The sequence below is a fragment of the Hylobates moloch genome, unplaced genomic scaffold, assembly GCF_009828535.3.
Source record: "Hylobates moloch isolate HMO894 unplaced genomic scaffold, HMol_V3 SCAFFOLD_16, whole genome shotgun sequence".
Lineage (NCBI taxonomy): Eukaryota > Metazoa > Chordata > Mammalia > Primates > Hylobatidae > Hylobates > Hylobates moloch.
The window spans coordinates 53,320,930-53,344,073 of NW_026652291.1; the positions used below are offsets into that span (position 1 = coordinate 53,320,930).

A 23,144-nucleotide genomic window follows, 5' to 3' on the forward strand; every position below is an offset into this window, starting at 1 on the left:
AATGACTATTACAGAGGATTTTTACTTTCAACTCCTTCTACATATATATTGGTGTAGATGAAATACCAGGATTTAGTCATTCAGCACAGTACATGGAACAGGAGTACATGAGGAAACAAAGTTCTAGAAATATACCAGTGCTTAAATAAGTGGCTTAAATTCTTACACTTTGGGCTCCAGAGCGAATCATTTTGTTCCTGCTAGTGATATTATGTCCAATTTTGTGTTTTTGTTTTCAGTTCTCAGGCATTATTCTGGGATTTTAGGGGGGTGGTAAGGTGGGGTGAAAAATTGTAGTTGACATTTTCATCTGGAGAAAAACAAGTCATCTGATAAAAGGAATTAATCTTTTAGTTCAAAGCAACTTCAGAATTTTATGTTTAGGAATTACCCATGGGCCTAATTAGTCCCATTTAGAATAATTACTTAACTTTAGAATGCCTGGTGGACAGGGAAGATTTATTTACATGTCTAGATTTTAGTTAAGTTAAATTTTGCTTGGCTTGTTTAAATTGGTAGAAAAGCAAACCACTTATTTATTCTTCTTAAGAGCTGATTTGACGTAGATTGTTTGTATCAAAATACACTGATGCCTAGATTGGTTTGAAATCATTCTAAGTGATCAGCTAGTTTGATAACTGCTTAAAGGAAATAGTTTTGGATAAACAACTCAATGAGACTTTGGAGAAAACAAGCATCTCTCTCTCTCTCTTTTTTTTTAAGGAGTGGCTATCCAATAATAACACTATGCAAAAAATAAGATGGTTCTACTATTTTAAAGATCATACTGGAAGGGTAAAAACTGGAGGAGGAAAATGTCTTCTAATACCAAGTATTATAATGAATATTTTAAACTCTAATTTGCAACCACACTTTAAAACCTGGCAACCACACTTTACGAATCTGCCAAATTAAATATAATCTTTCCCACTTTGATCTCATTTAAAAGATACCACGTTTATATGAATCGCAAAATGTTATTTGAGGGAGTTCATAAAATACTATTCCATTTTCAAATTTTTGTTTTATAGTTTATTTTTGTAACATTTCAGATGAGTTTACACAGTAACTATGATTAAACAGTGTAAATTCACTGAAATATTTTGATGCTGAGTTTACATTTACATGCCAAACATTTAGAAATATATTAAGATATGACTCACTGCTACATGGTTTCCCATATAAGATGAGTCAAACCATGTTCCCTAAATAAAATATAGACAGATGAATTTTGGTACAACACAGTCATCTTATAAAGTCTATTTTACTCATGGCCCCAATATCAACATTAAAAGGGTTCTAGTATATCTGAAGAATGAACCAGATTTTTCAGTTTTTAAGCCTAATATTTGGCTTCATACATGGCCACGTATATCCTCCCCCAGAAATAGGATAAATAAAGAGTATTAATGAGAAGTAACTGCCTTGAGACATTTCTATTATTTCTTGTTGAGAGAACCATTCATAAAGTCTTCTTGATCACTATTAGCATATGGACATTATAAAATAAATAACCTGACAACTTGACCTGCAGTTCCTGGAGGATGAGTAAACAAAACTGATGTTAACCGACTGAGTCCACTCTTGTGAGAGTAATACTGTAGTGATGAGAGTATTCCCACATACACAAACATCACAGTAAAAGGTGCCTATGATTTTCAACTTCATTGTTCAAATAAAGGGTTCGCTAAGTGATCACAAGAGAGCAGGCTTGGTTGCTTCCACATATTGACTTCCTAGAGATTACGTATGAAGTTTAATCTGGTCTGGCTGTACACTGTATGTTTATAACAGTAGTAGCAAGATTAAAATAGAAAATACAGTCACTGTTTGGGGTTTCAAACAAATTACAAAACCATATACTTTGTCATTCAACAGGAAAGCTTAAATCAAAAGGCAACTGGATCTTCAATGCAGCCGATTGTTCCTCCAAAGGCCAAGTACCACGCTCATTGAGGGTAGGTTTTGTAGCTCCTTCTGACACTTAACATGAAGTGCCTTGTCAGCACGTCTGTAGCCTTGACCACAGCTTAAATGTTTGTATACTCCTTTTTATTAGGGCAGCTTCATTTTGTTTACACACAGTTTTCATTTCTCCAAGGAACAATTTCAAAATGATCTTCCAGATGCTATATAACTAAGAACTTTTAAACTACTGACCTCAAAGTTCAGCCTGTTTACTGGCATCTGACTGTGTAGAACAGGAAGTTTGTGTTGCATCTTGTGTTCTTAATGAAATCCGACAACAGAGGACTGAACGCATTAGTCTCAGAACAGGAGGCCTAAGGATGGCAAAGACCCAAGGGTCAATTATTGAATTAATTGATAAAAACCTAAGAGCTTGGAGGTCCCACTTTTCCTTTCGGGAAGAGGTTTCATTCATATATGCAAAAATCTGTAAGAAGCAAAAGGGAAAAATGATGTTAGTTTTACATCGTAGCAGTAGACAGGCTTAGATCCTATGTTATGTCTGAGATTTAAAAGCAAAACCATGTTTTCTCTGTGGTAGTGGTGGGGAATGAAAGGTGGGGGGTGGGAATCTTACCTTTCTTCCTTATGTAAACTGTAACACAATGAATGTATTTTTTCCCCTTGAACTCAGTGAAAGCATGTTTTCTGCGGAATGCAATTAACACCATGCACAATGTCCTGGTGTCATCGGGAGTGGAGAGAAATAAACTTCTCTTGTCATCTAGAATAGACTCTTTTAATAATATAAATAATAATGATAATATTAGTAGCTCCAGTGTATCAATAACCTAATATATGTGTCGTGAATTGTTCTGGGTACTAACCCCGCTTTATCTCTACTCCTTATAGAAACTCTGAAACTTAGAGATTGTCTCTTTTTAACAGATAGGGAAGTGAACTTCAGGAAAACTAATAACATGTTACATTCACTTCCAAATACTAAATCTGATGATCACAATTCAGTGAGACAGGGTCTGCAATGGAACACCCTCAGTGGGAGTATGAGTTCTGGCCATTGGACTGGGTTTGAATCCTAGCTCTATATATAGTTTGGGACTGATGGCAAGATATTAATAATGAACCTTTGTGCCTCAGTTTCGACATCTTTAAAATGGGTGATAATAATAACATACCCACTTCATAGAGCTGCTGAAAGGATGATAGGAAGTGATATGTGTAAGCTACTTAGATCAGTGCTCACATCCTAAGTGCTCCACAGTGTTCATTGTTATTGTCTCCATTTTACAAATGCAGACACTGGGGTATAGAAAATTAGATAATTTGCTCAAGTACCCAGAGCTGGTTAGTGGCCAAATCAGGATGCAAATTCCAACTCTCCTGATGTCAGTGCAGTGCTCACTGTGTGCTACATGCAGGCCTGTATTAGAGCAAAGGCCTCAGAACAATGTCCTGAACACTGGAAAGCTGACACATCTTTACATGTGGACCAAACTGCTCTACCAGCCCTCAAACGATTTCTTAGATATTTAGGGAGCAACACAAATGTTTGGGCAGGTTGGAAGGAATGGAATAGTGCATCTTGATAAAGATCACACTTCTACAAAATTCACAGAAAAGAGGAAAACAAAGGTAGATCACACCTAGTCATTTAAAACCAGTGCTTTATAAGGCTCCAGGGTCTTTCTTACCAATGGCTTTAGACACCTAGCCCCTCTTTTCTTCACTCCCCTTCTGCAGAAGAAGGAGCAGCTTGTTTCCTTTCTCCAAGTACTTACTCTGCAGGCATCTGGCAACTGGATATACAAAGCAAATTGCAGAGAGCGCAAAGGGTAGTCATCTTCAGTTTGTTTATGTTAGGACAAGAGCAGGAAGGTTTGGCAGCCATAGGTGTTTATGCCGGAGAATCTTGGCATAGGGAATGGAGAAAAGATTTGGCAGATGAGTAAGGAAAAAGAAGAATTGATGGTGGGTTTCCCAGATTATAGAGAGAAGAGGAAAGCTAGGTGAGGAGGTGCAATGGAGCAGTAGTTTTCTTGTCAGTTAAACTATTTTGGATGAAAACTATACAGGCTGGTGTGTTAAAAGAGTGATTTGGAGGTAAGAAATTCAGGATAATGATGCACACAGGTCTACAGATTAAAACACATTAGTGATTACATATGCACACACATGTGTGCACATGATGCATAACTGAGCACTCCTGTAGAAAGGGCCTGCAGCTGAGCTGATGATCTAGTTTAGCCAGAGAACATATTCACACTGAATTGGCCAGCCGAGAAGTGCAGAAAAGGCATAGCCTCTGGTGTTGCAGCTTCACACATTAAGATGAGTCAGGTTTTCAGGGGAGAATAACCCACATCAGAGTTCCTGAATGTCTTTAGAGCGTGACAGAATAATGAGAAGTGAAAATTCGTTGTAGAGGATGAAGCAATTCTGTACTGTTTCCTTTCCTTTTCATTTACTATGCTGGGTAATTTTGAGAATTGCTTAAAATTTGCACTTTGGGAGGTGACCAATATTTTGTAGAAGACAGCTTTTTTTTTTTTGAGATGGAGTCTCACTCTGTCACCCAGGATAGAGTGCAGTGGCATGATCTCCGCTCACTGCAACCTCTGCCTCCTGGGTTCAAGTGATTCTCCTGCCGCAGCCTCCTGAGTAGCTGGGATTACAGGCACCTGCCACCATGCCTGGCTAATTTTTGTATTTTTAGTAGAGACAGGGTTTCACCATGTTGGACAGGCTGGTCTTGAACTCCTGACCTCAAGTGATCTGCCTGCCTTGGCCTCCCGAAGTGCTGGGATTACAGGTGTGAGCCACTGCGCCCAGCCAGTTCCTTTTTTTATACTCGGAGAAGAGACATACTTCAGCGACCCTCGAAATTCTTGATGTAAGTTTTGTCTTCTACCTCCCCATTTTTTCCTTTTGGTTCTTGTCTTTTGCCTAGATTACTATATTTTTGATCTTATGGATACTGGGATTTAAAAAAAATTGTGGTGAAATAAATATAACATAAAATTTACCATTTTGCCATTTTCAGCTATACATTAAATACATTTACATTGTGGTGCAATCATATTATTTATATTTTCACTTTTCTGCATATTATGTTTTGACATCTTAAATTCTTCTTGGCTGGGAGAGACTGCCCCTCCGGGGCTAGCTAATTTGTAGAGATGGCAAAGAGTTAGGCTGGGAGCATGTCTTTGATACACAGACTAACCTATCCAGGGCCAGAACTCTTCTACAGAGGAAATATTTATTCCTCGGCTTTTATCATTCCAATGCCAGGTACCAGGCAACTAGGGACCACCCCTATAGCTTAGAGCCTGCTGAAATTATTCAACCTAACCAATTCTAAACTGTTTACCCTGCTCTGCCTTTCTTGTGGAAACTCAAATAAAGGCTTGGCCCCGGTCCTCCCCACCCTCCTGCCCCTCTGCCTCCTGACTGAAACTGATGCTTTTTCATGTGGCCCTGAGTGGTCCACCATGTTGGTGTTTTCCTGAATGTCTCCTGTGTCTCTTCTTGTGGATGCACTTGACTGCATCCACGTAAAAGAAGAAAGAACAGCAACCATCACTACCATCTCCAGAATTATTTTCATCATCCAAAATTGAAACCTGTACCCATTAAACAATAACTGCCCATTCTCCTCTCCCTCCGGCCAGTCCTGAGTTTTTAGTTAAAGGATGTCGCAAAGGATATAAGATAATTAATTAATACTATGTCAGTAATATTCGGCAATTCAGTTTCAGAGGTTGGTAGAAGTTATCCATCTTTTTGTGTGCACTACCAATCTATTTGCTATGAGAAAAATACCAAGTGCTAATCCCAACGAGTCAAGTCAATTTTAATTCCTCAGAGCAGGATCTCTCTACAGGGCTTTGTTAAGAAGGTAGAGCCTTGTTGTGACATTTACAAAGTGGCACAGATGAGAATTAGTGCTATTTTAGCATTGTCATGTATAGAAGCAGGCTCCCATAGAAAACTTCATTTTGGCACTGCCCAGGTACTATTCTTTTGAGCTACTTTTCTATCTTTAATGCGATTACAAAGTGGGTTCAGAATTTTAGAGCAAATGAGGGCTTTATTTGGCTGATCATTGAAATCACCTGAGGAGCTTTGAAAATAGGTTGCGTGCTGTGGCTCACGCCTGTAATCCTAGCACTTTGGGAGGCCGAGGCAGGCAGGTCACCTGAGGTGAGAAGTTTGAGACCAGCCTGGCCAACATGGTGAAACTACATCTCTACTAAAAAATACAAAAATTACCCAGGTGTGTTGGTGGGCACCTGTAATCCCAGCTACTTGGAAGGCTGAGGGGAAGGATTGCTTGAACCTAGGAGACAGAGCTTGTAGTGAGCTGAGATCACACCACTGCACTTCAGCCTGGGTGACAGAGTGAGACTCTGTCTCAAAATAAATAAATACATACACACATACATGCATAAAAATACTCTGAGACGTTTCTCCCTTCCCCAGATGTTGAAGGAAGTCAGGGACCCCGAACAGAGGGACTGGCTGGAGCCACGGCAGAGGAACATAAATTGTGAAGATTTCATGGACATTTTTCAGTTCCCAAATAATACTCTTATAATTTCTTATGCCTGTCTTACTTTAATCTCTTAATCCTGTTATCTTCATAAGATGAGGATGTATGTCACCTCACGACTACTATGATATTTGTGTTAACTGTACAAATTGATTGTAAAACATATGTGTTTGAACAATATGAAATCAGTGCACCTTGAAAAAGAACAGAATAACAGTGATTTTCAGGGAACAAGGGAAGAAAACCATAAGGTCTGACTGGCTGTGGGGTTGGGCAAAATAGAGCCATATTTTTCTTCTTGCAGAGAGCCTATAAAAACTGACGTGCATGTAGGGAAGATATTGTTAAATTCTTTTTCCTAGCAAAGAATATTAATTACTACCCTGGAGAAGGAATGCATTCCTGGGGGGAGGTCTATAAACAGCCGCTCTGGGAGTGTCTGTCTTATGCGATTGAGATAAGGACTGAAATACGCCCTGGTCTCCTGCAGTACCCTCAGGCTTATTAGGGTGGGGAAAAAAACCCACCCTGGTAAATTTGAGGTCAGACTGGTTCTCTGCTCTCAAACCCTGTTTTCTGTTGTTTAAGATGTTTATCAAGACAATACGTGCACTGCTGAACATAGACCCTTATCAGTAATTCTGCTTTTGCCCTTTGTCTTGTGATCTTTGCTTTTGCCCTTTGCCTTGTGATCTTTGTTGGACCCTTATCAGGAGTTTCTGATTTTGCCTTTGTCCTGTTTCCTCAGAAGCATGTAATCTTTGTTCTCCTTTTTCCCCTTTGAAGCATGTGATCTTTATGACCTACTCCCTGCTTGCACCCCCTCCCCTTTTGAAATCCTTAATAAAAACTTGCTGATCTTGCAGCTCAGGTGGGCATCGCGGTCCTACAGATATGTGATGTCACCCCCAGCGGCCCAGCTGTATAATTCCTCTCTTCATACTCTTTCTCTTTATTTCTCAGCTGGTCAACACTTACGGAAAATAGAAAGAACCTAAGTTGAAATATTGGGGGTGGGTTCCCCCGATACCCAGAGACTCTGACTTAATTAGTCTAGGCTGAGCCATGGGTATCAAGGTTTGCAAAGTCCTCCAAGTAATTTTAATGTGCAGCCAGGGTGTGAGACATCCCTTTAGAACCTTATCTAAAACCTGGAATACTTTAAAATTATTCATTTATCACACTTAAAAACAAAAGGCCCACTTAGGTCAATCAAACAAATGACTTTGGGCTTTCAGAATTCATTTCCTGATCATTAATATACAATCTGATTTTCCCTTGGAAGTGGAATCCCCTAGAGATAGCAGCTAACATTTATTAAACACCTACTATGTGTTAGGCATGGTGCCAAGCAATTTATAAGGCATATTATGTTTAATATTTACATAAACCTACAAAGTATTATTATTCCCATGTTAGAAGGAAATGAAGGTTTAGAAGATCAGTTACTTTGCATAGAATTATAGTCTGGGTAAGCAGAAAAAATGTGGAGTCAAACTGAATCCATGGGACACCAAACTTGGCTTTTAGCCACTACACACTCTGCTGTCATCTATATAAAAAGCCTGTAATGTAAAGCTTAGTATGAAATTCACAAATGTCTGACCACATTATGGGTTTGGAGGAGATTTCTCTTCAAAGATGTCACAAAAGTTTATGGATATCATGGTTCCTGTTTATGGACTGAAAAACCGTGGCTATTTCTAAGTAGCTACTTAGCTTTCTCTGGGACTTGTTTTTCCTCCACACTTTTCCACAGCTAAATTGCAAGCATAGACTGTTACATGTTTACCTGCCTTCTGAAAGACACTAAGGTGTCCTGACTATAGACTTTGCCTAATTCATTCTTTAAAAAAAAAAACGTTTTGGGGGGAGATTATTTTTCAGGTATATGATGCTTTAAAGAAATTCCTTTGCCTGAATCACAGGTGCTTTGTGGTAGAGGGAAACAGAAGCCTATTTTCCTTCAGTAGGAAAAACTGGATCCATGTGGCTCCAGGACTAGTGTCCTTTGTCTTGTGCTTCTCAGAACTGGAAACAAAAAAGAGCAAATGCTAAGGTTTAGACCTCTGGGCCTATTTATTCCAAGATGGTGGCTCTTAACTCTTTGACAAACTGATGGACACTATGAACCATCTACCCACAACTCATACAAACATATAAACATAAACTCATATAAACGTTTTTGCAAATGATTTCAGGCAGAAAATCCATGCACTTTCCATGCAGCACAGGTTATGGACCCTGCTCTAGAGGAACTTTCAGCCTTTTCTAAATGTGCTTATCCAATCCCTGGCCCTTTCTATCACATATATGTCCCAGCTGCAAAGTTCTTAGGTTTAGTTTTCTGTTAGGGGCAGTTTTAGGCAGCAAAATATTCTCAGAAAAATGGAGCTTGGTACACCTTGATAATATAAACTGAGGTACAATGGACTTGAGCTCAAGATAAGGACAGGGAGTAGAGGGTCAGAAACTTCAAAATAGGACAGGAGAAGCCAACTGAGCAGACCAAGTTGCAGATGAACTGGGTCTTAAGCCTCTAGCTGGAAAGAGACCTGTTGATTGCCTTCCTGAAACACGGTCTCACCATTTCTATTCTTTTTTTAAACTTAATACTGTGATTGGTTTTTGATATGCCAAAGAAGAAATATACTATCTCCAGAAGGTGTTTCTCTTTAAGCTGAGGACCTGGTCTAAACCATCTGAGATAGCAGTGAGGACCCACTTGACCAAAGGTGTGGACATAATGCACAAATTCTCTTTTGGGAAAAGAACTAAGGTTCTTTCTGTTTACATTTTTAAAACCAGTGTAATTGTGTCTTTATTCAAATCAGCATTCATAATATCAAATGGCAAAGGAGAAAAGACGTCAAGTGAAAACACTCATATAGAGGAACTTTCTCTTAAAAGATCATGTGTATTAAAACTGTCTCATTGATCCCCAAACACATGGTTAATGATGCTTAAATGATAAAGGGCCTTCCAGTTGTTTATGGACATTAACTTAAACTATCACCAGGCAAAGTTCATTGTGGTTATACATAGAGATGTCTGGAGTTCTTTTTCATTCCTACCAGAATTGTTATATTTTGCATGTGTATAATCTACCAATGTCATATCAGCTTTTCAACCCCCATTCATGTTATATTTTACATAATGAGTACGAGGGAGTGAACAGGAAACTCTAGTACTGTTTACTGGAGACTGTTTTGTATTGCCAAGATCAGATTTCCACTAATCAGATTTACCTAGAAGTTATAACCCTAAAGAATTTCTAAAAACGGAGAACTTTTTAGTATGAGTCAATGGTTTACTCTTGAAATTTTAGAACTGAATAAAAATGCATAAGCACTTTATCCTCATGGCATGTGGAAAACAGTTTAAAATGGCCAGAAGCTATCCACAATTAGAAAAGTGGCAAGAAAGGGGCTTGATATGAGTTCGATATGAAGACACAAACAGTATCTGAGGCAAGAATAGAGGTCTCATATATTTCCTGTGTTCTGTTCCATTTCAGGAAGAAAGTTTCTATTTATCTCTGTAAAATGATGGCAGAGCTGATTAACATAAGGAGGAATTTACTAATTTATACAATATCCCTTTAGTGAATAAACAGTTTGGAATATGTTGTTGGTTCCATGCAGAATTTCATATTGGGCAGCCAAAATAATGTCATTTCCCAAACACCACATGGTTTTTGATCACTTAAGAGATGTTTTATTTGTTCTGATGAAATATTTTATGTGAGGGATAATCTGATTATTTCTTAATTTAGACCAGCATTTACATTAGCCAATCTCCTAGAATCTGGGTCTCAGTCTTTTATTTCATAGGTCTGTGGAGAAAAGAAAGGGAACCACATAGTTGGCCCTGGCTCAGCTCCCTTGAGCTGACATGAAGAGAAAGGTCTTTGCCACTCTATTTTTAAAGCTAACTAGTTGGGAATTAAGAGGCAAAGTGGTCCAGATATTTATAACATTCTCACACCTCTTTTATGAAATCTTAGATTAATCTTCTCATCTGTTACCCCTGAAATGAGTACTTTCTCTTGGATAGTGTTGTGGTTAGGTTAATTGGCTCAGTGCTTAAGCTGCCTAGCTTTGAGTCCCAGTTCTACCACCCATTAGCTGTGAGACACAGGGTGAGTCATTTGCCTCGTCTATACAATAGAAATCATCATACTATTTCCTATGGTGTTGTGAAGATAATGGGTTAATGCAAAAGTTAGCATTCAAAAGTCTTATTTTGTGGTTGATAATAATGACATATGAGGTTGAATTGGACTTCACTTGAAGGGACTGGGCCTTTAAAAAAAACTACAGTTTTACTTCCAAAATTTTGGAAGCCCTAGACTGGCATCTTTGGAGGAAGCAGTAATTCCAGCCTGCCCAAACCTTGGGACAATGCCTGGCATTAGTAGTTCTAGGTTTCTGAATTCCCCCATTTCCCTCCTCTGTCCACTACTGGAGTGCTATGGAATAGACTGGTGTCCCACTGGGTACAGCTGTCCTCCTTGTTGCCAGTGCTTTGGTCCACTTTTGAGGGACATAGAAAGCAGCTTGTTATCCTGAGGAAGGAGTGGGAAGAGATAGAGTAGATTGCTACTATTTTCTGGGATACAAGGAAGAAACTTACTTGGAATAGCTTACTAATAATTATTTTACATAACTAATATTTTGAATTGATAATATTTTAGATATATTGGGTTAAATAAAATATGTAATTCAATTATTTTTCTATGTTTCTTTTTACTTTTTGTTATATGACTACTAGAACATTTAAAATTCCGTTTGTGGCTTGCATTTGTGGTTCACACTGTATTTCTATCAGATCATGTGCACTCCGTTAGAGAAACAGAAACATTTCTGAAGGCAACCATAAACCTTTGTTTCTAGAGCCCCCTGTTAGGACATGTGGAAATGATTCCTGCTTCAGGTGGGAGATTGGTATAGGCCACTTCTGACCACAATTTTAGTGTGGGCCAAGTAGAATAAAAGGACTTGGAGGAAAAAGCAACCTCCCCTGGAGGCACATGCCGAGGATTCTGAACAGCAGAATATATGAACCAAACAGTAGCCATGAGCTTGCTTTTTCAGATAAGCCCTTCAAGAAATAACTTAAATCAAGATAATACAGCATTTCATAAAGCTTAAAGTGCTATGTAAGTGAAAGATACTAGCAATTATTCCCAATAATCTATTGACAAAATAAGATCCATCAGTGGTCAATATAAATTTTCTTATTAAGAGGTGACGATGCTTCAAATTTCCATTTTGTGTATAGTTCATCTGAATATGGTGTCATGGTAGTTCCAAGAACGGAAGTCAGGGAGGCTGGCTTTCTGATTATGTTCACACTAGGATTTTCTCCGGCTCTTTGGGAATCTTTGCCATGAATATATGCAGAAGCAAAAGTAATTTGCTGATAGTGTCAATGCTTAGAGGTGGCTTGGGGGAGCTAAAGCCCCTTCATAGTCTCCATCTGGCCCCCCTAAGCCATAAACAGGAAACTGAAATAAAAACACAGCTTCAAAGCAAAGCTCCTACTCCCTGAACACCTTTTAGCCAGATTTCTGTCGCTAAGCCCCTTCTATCTGGCAACTCTGGAGCAGCCCTTGGCCTAATATTAACTGAGGGGGGGAAAACAATTTCTATATCTATATCTCTATCTATATCCACACACATATATTTGAATTTACAAAAATATATGGCAATGATGGAGTTCTCATGGTAAAAGGCCAATTTATATGAAAACAGGGCAACCTGTTGGAAACCACTACCTTTATTTAAAAAAAAATACAGTTTATGCAATGGGTCAGTCATGGTCAAAGAGGAGAACTTTTTCCTCTTGCTCGTGTAGGAAAGAGACTAAAAATCATTTTCACAAGTGTGTTATCACCACAAACCCATTCCCAGGCTATTTAAGTACCTGATAGTGGGGGATATTTTTATAAATATACTCACAAATGACAGATAAAACCCTAAGAACTGATTATCTTAATTCCCACCATCCTAAGATAGTCTTTCAGGAATAGTTTCTGATCCCCAAGCTGAATGCAAAGCTGTTTTGTGGAACTTGAAATGCTCTCTTTCATAGATATATGTTCTGCATCCTAGTGCTGACCTTCAAAAGCTGATTTAGCTCCTAACATAATCAAAAGCTCCTACTAGTAAAATAAATCAAAAGCATATAAGCCATGTGGGTTTCTACATCACAGCGTTTCTGTTGCATAAACTCCCCTGCTCAGGGTGGTATGGGAGATGCAGCCTCCCACAGTCCGACTTCATTTTATAAGAGGGCGTCTTTGAATATTCCATCTCATTCCCTCAAAGTGTAACCAATTCAGAACAGTTTCTGCCCTGACAGAGGATGGGGTAGAAGGGTGAGGACAGTGGGGACCAGGGAGAAGAGAACATAGCTAAGAAAGGGAGTTAACTGGGCTGGGGAGGAGAGAATCATATTCAGACCCTTGGGACACTGTGTCCCTTCCCATCCCTGAGGATGAGCACATGAAGATATAAAAAGCAGTAATGGAGGCAGGAGATAGGATAAAGTTACTTCTCCTCCAGCTTTTACAGGTCAGACCTGTTAATAATAGGCACTGCCCATCTCTTTTCTTTTCTTCAAGATTGTGGCAGGTGGAAGTCACTATTAACTGCTTTGATGCTGCAGCATCAGTCTTGCTCTTCTGAAGATTAGGAAGTGGAGTTGCCACAACTCCCAATTCCTAGCCCCCGTAAGAGGCCAGCACATTCTCAGACATAGTCCAGGCTCAGCTAAAAGGTTACACTTCAGGAGACTTGAACTCACAGCCTCATATCATTTAGCAGTTAGCATCAAATAACTGCTAAAGTTGCCCCAAATCAAGGCAGCACGATGCCAGGACTTGGTCTCTTGTCCTTCAGTTCCCCAGGTAGCCCCACTCTTCCCTTCCTGAGATGGACCAGCCATTCCTGCATGTGGCTTTGTGCTCATCAAGTGCATAACTGTAAGCTGAAGGACACCTGTGTGTATTTCTGACAGTGACATTAAGAGGGTGTTTTGTAAGATATTACAAATGCTTAGCAAGGTGTTCCTCCAAGTATTTCCTCTAGTTATCATTATTTTATAAACTTTCATGGCCACAAAGAGTTACATTCAAATATATAAATTGGGAAACCTATAAACTAGATGTTTGTTGGACTTTTAGGACAAATAACAAATGCTCTAAACTTCTGCATCAGGGACCCTTCTCATCTGGGACCATTTTCAATGGCAGCTGGAATGCTATGGGTTGAGTACTACATTTTGCCCTGGCAGGAAAAGAAAGCAAGCATGGAGAACTAGCACCAGTGGATGAGAGGTACAGGGCAGCAAACTGCAGCTCCAGGTCGTCAGGCTGGAACAGTGACAGCCATCCTAAGGTGGACGGGGCTGCCTCTTTCTCAATTACTAAGCCAAGATAGGCAACAGCGAGAAAGGGGCACTGCACAGGGCTAGGATGAGGAGATTGGCTGGCTTAGCTGAGGCCCAGGACTCACTTTCGGACGGTCTGTATTACTGTATAAGAAACTCTAGCCTAGCAACGCCCATAAGCCAGGATTGAGGGAGGAAGGAAGTGGGCTAAAGAGGAGGGGAAGCGAGTGGGGAAGGCTACAGATCTTTACAAATTAGGACATATTTTTACAAGTTGCAAAAAGTTTGTAGGGTGGTGGAAAGGGTGGAGGCGTCAGGGGAGAGCATGAGAAGGCTGAGCAGAGCCGGGCTGTGGAAACGTAGGGAGTGACTTACCGTGAAAGGCAAGGAGCAGACGGCGAAGGTGATGGTCATAATAGCCAAGAGAATGAGGTGGTCCGTCTCCTCCGCCATGGACACCCTTTCCCCTCTCCTGCGGGCCCCGGGGCCGCCCCGGCCACTGCCCAGGGAAGGTCCGCAGCGGTTTCTCCGGCTTCGGCGGTGCATGCGGATGAGGTTGAGAATGACACTGAAGTTGCAGGCGAGCACTGCGACGATGAGAAGCAGCAGCAGGGTGGCGTACAGCTGCAGGTAAGCGGTCCGCCCGTGCCGGATGAAGCACCAGGTCCCGGGGCAGTACTGGACGTACTGCCCGTAGTCCAGCAGCGGCAGCGAGCAGAAGAGCAGGGAGACGGCATAGATGACAGGCAGCACGGCCAGGCCCCCGGAGCGCGAGACGCGGCGCTGGTAGAAGTAGGGGTGCCCGATCGAGAGGTAGCGCTCCAGGGCCATGGCGAAGAGCATGAGCATCGTGGCCAGGCTGAAGAAGGTCATGGCGAAAGCGAAGTAGGTGCACGCGCGGCTCTCGGGCGCCAGTGCCACCAGGGTCTGGTTCTGCGCGTACGAAGCCAGTACCACGGGGCTGATGAGGCAGGTCCCGAGCAGGTCGGTGAACACCAGCTCGGTCACCAGCACGTGGAACAAGGAGAGGGAGCTCCTGCGGCCGGCGCTGCACCCCGCGTCTCCCCGCCAGCGGCGCGCCAGCAGCGCCAGTGCTATGAGGTTCCCCAGCACGCCGGCCGAGAACATGACGGAGCTGATGGCTGGGCTTTCGCCCGGGGGAAGCCACTGTCTCGTCTCGCAGTCTTCAGACCGGGAGTCATTGGAGGCATTGCCCATGGTGGGGTGCCTGGAAAAGAGATGCGCCCTCCTCTCCCGGCCTTTACCTGGGAGGAAGAGGGTCTGAGAGCCGGAGCGTTCCGAGACTCAGAGGAAAAAGGGGAGGGACCGAAATCCAGAGCCCCTTTCCCGCACCCAGCGCGCCGACGGCGGCTTGCCCTGGGTCTCCCGCCGCGCGCCGAGTGGCGGCTAGGCTGCTGCATCCGAGCGAAGCTCAAGGCTCCCGCGCCTACCCGCGCCGGCCAAGGCCGGGAGCCAGAGCCTAGGGGAGCCGTCGTCTCCGCCCCCGCACCGTCGGGGGGCGTGCCCAAGAGTGCTGGCCAGGCCTTGCAAGTGCGAGTGTCCGCGTGCTGCTGGGGAGGCAGGACGCGTCACACTCGCGGGGGCGTTCCGAGTCCTTGGGGCTCGCCGGCGGGGATGGAGAAAAGTAGTCTGAGCACCCGCTGGGCGCGGCACCGTGCAGAGGCGCGCGTATTGCTGGCGTACTGGAGCTGCCCGCGACCGGCGGGAGCGGCGTTTCTCGCTTCCTCGGGGTCCGGTACTCCGAGCGCACGGCAGTCTGACCGGCTGGGAAGCATTAAGCCCCAGCAGAGGGCTGGGAGGGAGTGCAGGAGCACTTACGGGGTCTGCGCAGAATGCACAGAAGATCGGGGCAACGAGCAAAGCAAAGCGACTCACCAAACAATGAAGTTAGGAGAACCCAATCCCGTGAAATGAGCGGAACAAGGGAATAACAGTCCAAAGGCTGCTTGAAGTAAGACCAGAATGTTTTGCTTTGTTTTTACCATTCCCAGGAAGATACACTAAGAGGTTGGGACAAAAATTGGGATGAAGTGTAAAGCAAGTGTGTCCATCCAAGGAACTAAACCACGCAATGCGCACCACGGAGCGGCCTGTTGCACTGCCGCTTTGATTCGGTTACTAGCATTTCACCTTTTCCTATGTCAACAGCATAACGGATAACCACTTGTTTAAGCAACCGTTAAAAAAAAAAAAAGGAATGTTTCTTGTACAGAATTGTGTCTGTGGATACAACTTGAAAACCATTGCACATCACTGTTCTGTCCTTAAGCTCAGCCTTGTAAGAAAATGTTGATATTTTGTTTAGCCGTTTATCTTTACATGTTCTGTTAACCATGTAGTATCCATCCAGAAAGACTTGTTCCTGACAAAGTGTATTGGTAAGTGGCCAGTTTCAGACTGGAGCTGACAGTAATGGTTTCCTACCACATATTGTCATAATTGCAGAGTCGTGAAAATGGGCTGATATTTAACACAAAACAAAACAAAATCCAGTTTGGCAGACAACATAGGTAATTGTGTTCTGCAAGAAGTCACATTCACTTGGGGAAGGGAGGCCAACTGGGAGCCTAGGGAACTGGCAAGAAAGACAGTCATAACGTGGGAGGAAGCAAAGATTGCCTGCTGAAGAGCCTATCTTGCTACAGCCTGCTTACTCTCCATGAATAGTTTTTGCCAACTTTGATGACTCTGGCCTGGGGATTGGAATGTGGAGTGGGGGGTCCCACTAGGACAAGCATAATTTACTGGATCGCTTGCAAAGTTTACAGGCCTGTTTTCACATGTCAGCAGCCACTACCTCAATCCCTAAACTTCTCATGGCATGGATTCCTAGGAAAGAGGATCTTAACTCCTACGGTTTTTCTTTCAAGCTGTAAACTCTGCAGGTCAGTAACAACTTATCATCAATCTTTGCCATCCATCTCTGACTATTCCCCTACTCCAACTTTCCCCTATCTCACCCCAAGCAATGGGGAAACATCAAACTTAAATCAGAAGTATTTCTTAATAGGAAAACACTATGAGTCTGATTTATAGCATAATTCTGCGCTGCAGTTTTACTATTAAATAAGGGATTTTAGATTCACTGAATTTGCACAGTGCTTATTTTCCAAATATTTTTATATCTTTTTAATTTTCATAAGGCCCCTCACAACAAAAACCTACAATTGAACCTTTCCTCTAAGTTTGTCTCTAGCTTTTCTTTGGATGGGTACCTGGTGGCAGGCCGGCCCCTGGTTTTTATGAATACCAGAGCAAGAGTGCATTTGAATATCCTCCCCCAGGCCCCTGCCCCCTTATCTTCCTAACCCCTGACTCAGTCTTGCACCGAAAGGAGTCTTGCACAGAAATATGTGGACAGTATAGTTCAATATGTGGACAGTATAGTTCTTGATAACCAAGCTGTCTCCCCAAAGCCACCTTGATCCTGGGAATATGCACCTCAAACATGCAAATGACCCTTGATTGGATGGACCTAGGGAAGATGCCTGATCAAGCCCTGGAAGCGAGTTATGGGACCAACATTTGAGCAGGAAATTTCATGATCTCAGGTACCTGGAAGGTGGTCTAGAATGGAGGGGGAATGGGGTCTGGGTGAGTAGTTCCCTGAGGGTGTCTCACCTGTGGTAAGGTATGTGACAAGAGGAAGACTAGAGTGGGCCCTATAAATCTTGGGAGGCCAGTATCTTATTAATTACTGTGCTGCTCAGTAGTACTTGTTCAAATTACTCCTTTTAATTGCTTCCAGCATTTGGACAGAATACATACGTGTGTGTGTGTGTGTGTGTGTGTGTGTGTGTGTGTGTGTGTGTGTGTGTGTTTGGTTTAGCAGTTCTGCTATGTTCCATGTTGCTAGATTGCTGAGTAGGAGAGTTGATAAGTTTGCTGTCACTACGTAGCAACTGGACCATCACATTTCTTCCTTTAAGTGCAAGTCTAATCTTGCTTGTCAGTTACCCCCAATTAATTTTGTGGTTTAAAAGCTACTTCTTCCCATTTCTAATTTTAGTGTCAGCATCTTGATACAGTTTCAGTTTACATAGAGCCTAGAGTTTCTTAACAGAAAACAGATTAACACCCTCAATTCTAGAATTGTGCCATAGAGCTTTGCTAATTGTTTAGTTCCTGTTTGTGGGGACATTGTATGTGGGGAACACTATGTGATGGTTAATTTTATGTGTCGACTTGACTAGGCCATGGGATGCCCAGGTAGCTGGTTAAACATGATGGCGGGGTATGTCTGTGAAAGTGTTTCTGGAGGAGATTAGTGTTTGAGTTGATGGACTGAGTAAAGCACATGCCCTCCTCAGTGTTGGTGAGCTTCATGCAATCCATTAGGGCTTGAATCGACTAAAAAAGTGGGGGAAGGTGAAATTTGCTCTCTGCCTCACTGCATGAGTGGGGACATTGATCTCCTGCCATTGGCACTTGTGGTTGTCAGGCCTTCAGACCAGGACTGGAATCTACACCACTGGCTCTTCAGCTCTCAGACCTTCAAACTTTGTCACCAGCTTTACTGGGTCTCCAGCTTGTACATGACAGATTGTGGGACTTCTCAGCCTCTACAGTTGCATGAGTTGATACGTTATAATAAATATCTTTATATATATGCATCCTACTGGCTCTGTTTCTCTGGCAAACCCTGACTAATACACACTTCTTAAAGTCTAAAGTTCATAGTGTTCATTTATGTATCCATGAATTCAAAGGACTATGGAAGGTGGGTTACTTCCTCTAGGTCATTCTTCAAGAGAAAGCAAAGATAAATATGAAGGAAAGGAGAATTGCTTGGGCAGAAAGCTAACATTAATTCTTGTTCATAGTTCTATTGATGTTACTTTCCTCATTCAAAAGACAAGTTTAAATTTATATTTTGTGATTCCTATGCGTGCATAAATACATTTTTTTTTTCAAATTGAGTCCTAAGAACAATATCTGTGTCCTGTGGTATTGGAGACAAGGTCTACACTTCACGGCAGGAAGCAGAAGCCACCAAGAAAAGAGACAAGATTTATTGGAAGTACACAGTGATAGTTCACTGCCCACTGGGGGTCTATTTTTTTTCTCACTAAGAAGTTCAAAGGTTGTAGGCTGGTTGAACTTCCAGGAGCCAGGCTGCTTCTTCCTCTAGCCCTGTGATTCCTAGTAATGCTGGCTTTGTGTCTGCATGCTCTCCCCATGTAGCTAGCAGCTGCTGCCTGTGTCAGTCAGGATTGAACCAGAGAAACAGAGCCACTACGAGTGATTAAAAAAACATGGAATTTATTATTAGTCACTAGGCCTGCCTTGACCAATACTGTAGCCATTAGCCACATCTGGCTATTTAAATTTAAATTAATTAACATTAAATAAGAGTAACAACTTAGCTCCTCTGCGGCACTGGGTACATTTCAAATGCTCAATAGTCACGTGTGACTTGTGGGTATCATATTGGGCAGCTCAGGTATAAAACACTTCCATCATCACAGAAAGTTCTACTGGACAGTGCTGCCCTAGACCTTGCAGGATGTGAGACCTGGTGGAGGAGTCCTGGCATGGCTGTTTGTTGTCTTTGGTTCTAGTGTTGAGTCTGAAGTCACTATAGGTCAGTCAGGATTGCAATCAGGATAGAAAGTTGGATGTGGATGATAGCAAGAACAGACTGGAATCTGTGAGAGCAAACTGGAATTCATGAATGACTGAAGTCCTTTAGGACAGACCAGATCTGCATGTGTCTCTCACTACCTCCAGCCTCAATAATACAGGTGTCCTGCAAAACATGCTGGCACCCTTTACCAAGCTACAGATGCACTTGGTTTAAGACTTGAAGAAGCCATAGGAGGAGATCTGGTGGGAGCAGGAGGAACTGTGAGTCTTGCTGCTGCCCCATGCCAGCAAGTGAGGCAGCAGGTCAGCGACAATGTGTGAGAACTGCCAATGTTCCTCATGCCTTGTGTTGTCCTTCACAGCATAAAAACCATGGCTGCTGCTTGGCTGCTGCCTCCCAGATCTCATGCAATATTTCTCTTGTAGCCAATGCTAACCTGGAGCTATGGGAGGATTCTGCAAAACAGATGCTGCTCAGCTGGACCAACACAATACAAAGCCAGCATACTGTCCCACGGGTCTAGGCATCAAGTCTACATGGAAGCCAGGGGCAAAGGAGAGACAGTGCTGGTGAGCTTACTCTCTCTTGTGCCTGTTTCTTCCATCAGGAAAGCAAAAGCCTTTCTAGAAGCATCCAGATAGACTTCTCTCTGTCTTTTTAGCCAGAATTTGGTCACATTGTCATCCCTTAACTCCAAAAAAGGCCTACAGAGGGGATGTTGGTTTTTTCCAGTCTCTTCTAGAGTAGAAGCAGGGTATGGAGAGGGGCTGGGAATGGCTGAGTTAGTCACCCAAAGGTGCCTACTGCAGATCTGCCTGGTGCATCCCCCATCACTCCGCTACTGATAGCTAGAGAAGAAGCTCAAGAATGCCTATTCCAAATCCTTCATTTGGATGTGAAGAAATGGAGGCATTGAAAGGTTAAGTGGCTTACTCAAGGACACACAGAGTTAGTGCAATATATCTGGGAGTATGGTAGCCAAACCATCTTATTTATGCTCCAGGCCACTATATATTGCACCTACTGCCCATTAAAAGCCAGAAAGAAGTACATGGCAAGATACTAATCCTCAGCACCAGAACCAAATCACTCAACAAAATTTAAGGCTTGCTTTTTGTCTGATGGTAAAGATTGGTAAAGTTTGGAAAGATTACACGCATCCAGTATAATCAGACATAGAGAAGTGGGTCCATTGTTGGTGAGAGTATGAGTGCAATATTTATATGCATAAGGATTTGCATAGAACAGCATCTATAAGGATGTTCAACAAAATATTAATAGTAATTAAGTAGTACTTTCTTCTTTATACCTGTCTGTTTTGGTTGATTTTTCTGTAAGTATGTATTACCTTTATATTAGGATGCAAGGAAGCTGGTTTTTGATTAGAAAAAAATTATCATCCTTGGAGGACATAGTCTTCCTACTTAGTAGAAGGCGGGGACTTAGATGTTAATGATTTAAATTCTCTTCCAGTTCTACTCTTCAATGAGTGGGCAGGTCGTGCCAGCTGTTTGAAGCCAATCAAGAGGATTGGAGATACTATTCTGATGCTTTTCACAAGGGTTTTACAACTGTCATGCTTACTTGAAGATTGGAAATCATTACACATGATGCGTCGTTTCTATCAAAATAATATCCTCCTTCACCTCAAGCAACTACTTCGACATTAGATTATTGTCATCTCTGAATGTCATTGCTTAATCCAGTTCTGACACTAGCATTGCCAGGAAGTTCCTTTTTCCTAAAGGTGGTAACTAGTCCACCAAAATGTCAAAAAAAAAAAAAAAGTAGTCAATAGAAACCGACTTCCAGATAGCCCAGATTTTGAATTTAATAAATATGTTCAAAGAATTAGAGAAATTGTCAATGGACAAGTAGGGAATCTCAGTAGAGAAATGGAAACTCTAAAAAGAACCCAATGGAAATTCCAGAATTAAAATTTACAGCAGGTTGGAGTTGGCAGAAGAGTGAACCTGATGACTAGTCATTTCTTTCCATGTCCTCATTACTTCTGCGCTCATGGGAGATATTCTCACTCTTTCCATACCGTGTAAGGCTTAGAGAGCTATTATTTTCTCCTGCTCACCCTGTTTATACCCAAGTGAGGCATAGGTTTTCTATGATGTCAGATCCCTGAAACTTCTCTGAGATTTGGGAGTGCAGGACCACTTTTTCAAGAAATCTCCATGTTAACATCTAAGCTCTTCTTGTTCTCTTGAGCTTCACCCTCTCTCCTTCACAGGCCGAGGAACTAGATGGGGGAGAAGTGGTGAAACTTTGCTATTCTTCATTTTCTGTCATCTGGGCCTCCTCTAAGCCTAGGCTTTTGAAAGTCATAAGCCAAGAATTGATACCTGTGTTCTTCAAGTTCTGTTATATTGTTTTTCTCTGAGGGAGTAAGCAGAGAACACCCTAGCTGCTGCTAAAACTGGGGAAAGCTCTGGAGTATCAGGAAGTACTGGGCAAAAAGTACAGAGGTTAATATGTCAAATTATTATTCGGCTACATTTGCTTTCATGTAGGTGTGTATGTGTATCCAAGGTTCAGTGGAACTCAGTACAACCTCACAGGATTGTTTGAGAAATAATTTGATAAAGTCTTTGCAAAACCCTGAGTCAATAAAAAGCGCTTTGCAAACGGATGCAAGAGCACAACAGTTCTCTTGTCCTCCGTCAGGAAATATCAGACAGGTAAATCTACAATACTCCTTATTAGTGCCAGGAGTTAGATCAAACAAGTTACCATGTTCGTTTTAGGAAGGCAGATTACCTGTGACCCTAATTTCCTTTCTAAGATTGATAGAGGATAAAGAATGCCATTTCATCATGAAAATTCTTTTTCTTAGGTTTGCTTTCAAGAAGAGAACCAGCTGTGAGGTAGAACAACACATATAACACCAAAAGCAAGGCTATGGTTATTTAATTTGTTCTTATAAGGTAACAACTCATTATAGAAAATTTAAAAAAAATAGAAGGAAAAAAGTCACCCATGAATTGTCCTTCAGAAATGGTAACTTAACATTTTGATGAGTTTCCTTTCATTTTTCTTCTACGCATTGTTTTTCATAGTTATGATAACATTGCATATAAAATTTTATTTACTGCTTTTCAAAAACTTAACATTATAATAACTTACATTATATATATGTTTTAAAAGCCTTAAAAATATGTATGTCCTGAGACCCAGAAAAATTGCATTTCTAGAAATCTATCATATTGATTTCTATATTTACTGGGGATATATTTACTGAGGCAGCATGGTATAGTTTTAAGAGCATGGGCTTTGGAGTCAGATTGCTGTGAAATCAAATTTTAGCTCTGTTCTTAAGCAAGTTACCTCACTTCTATGTGCCTCAATTTCCTTATCTGTAATATGAGGATAATAGCAGTACCCGTAATACTTCATAAGTTGCAGTTGAACCCAGGGCCTGGCACATAGAAAGCATTCAACAGGTGCCAGCTATTTTAATATCGAGCACTTATGATGTGCCAGGTCCTGAGGGACCATGCTGACATGGTCTGTGCCCTAATGAAGTTTATAACAATAATGATGACAAAACCAGTTTATTAAGGGCTCGTTATATTCCCAAAACCGCTAAGGGCTTCATACGCATTATTTCATTCATCTTATTTATTTCTTTTTTTAGAGATAGAGTCTCAT

General features: G+C 41.7%; 1 protein-coding gene across 1 annotated transcript; it reads right to left on the minus strand.

The window, feature by feature from the left end:
• Positions 1-1,017: 1,017 nt before the first annotated feature.
• On the minus strand, positions 1,018-15,331 carry PTGER2 (prostaglandin E receptor 2). Its single transcript, XM_032180205.1, has 2 exons — positions 14,252-15,331; positions 1,018-2,395 (listed from the first exon to the last, which is right to left on the minus strand). Exons 1-2 carry the CDS (start codon positions 15,092-15,094, stop codon positions 2,162-2,164), a joined length of 1,077 nt encoding a protein of 358 aa, XP_032036096.1. The 5' UTR covers positions 15,095-15,331; the 3' UTR covers positions 1,018-2,161.
• Between the last annotated feature and the right edge of the window lie 7,813 nt (positions 15,332-23,144).

Bases quoted from the DNA above. Each gene is read 5' to 3' on its own strand.
- PTGER2 (XM_032180205.1), bottom strand. From the start codon at position 15,094: ATGGGCAATGCCTCCAATGACTCCCGGTCTGAAGACTGCGAGACGAGA. The intron at 2,396-14,251 runs GTAAGTCACTCC...TGCTTCTTACAG, and splicing joins TCTGCTCCTTGCCTTTCACG to ATTTTTGCATATATGAATGA.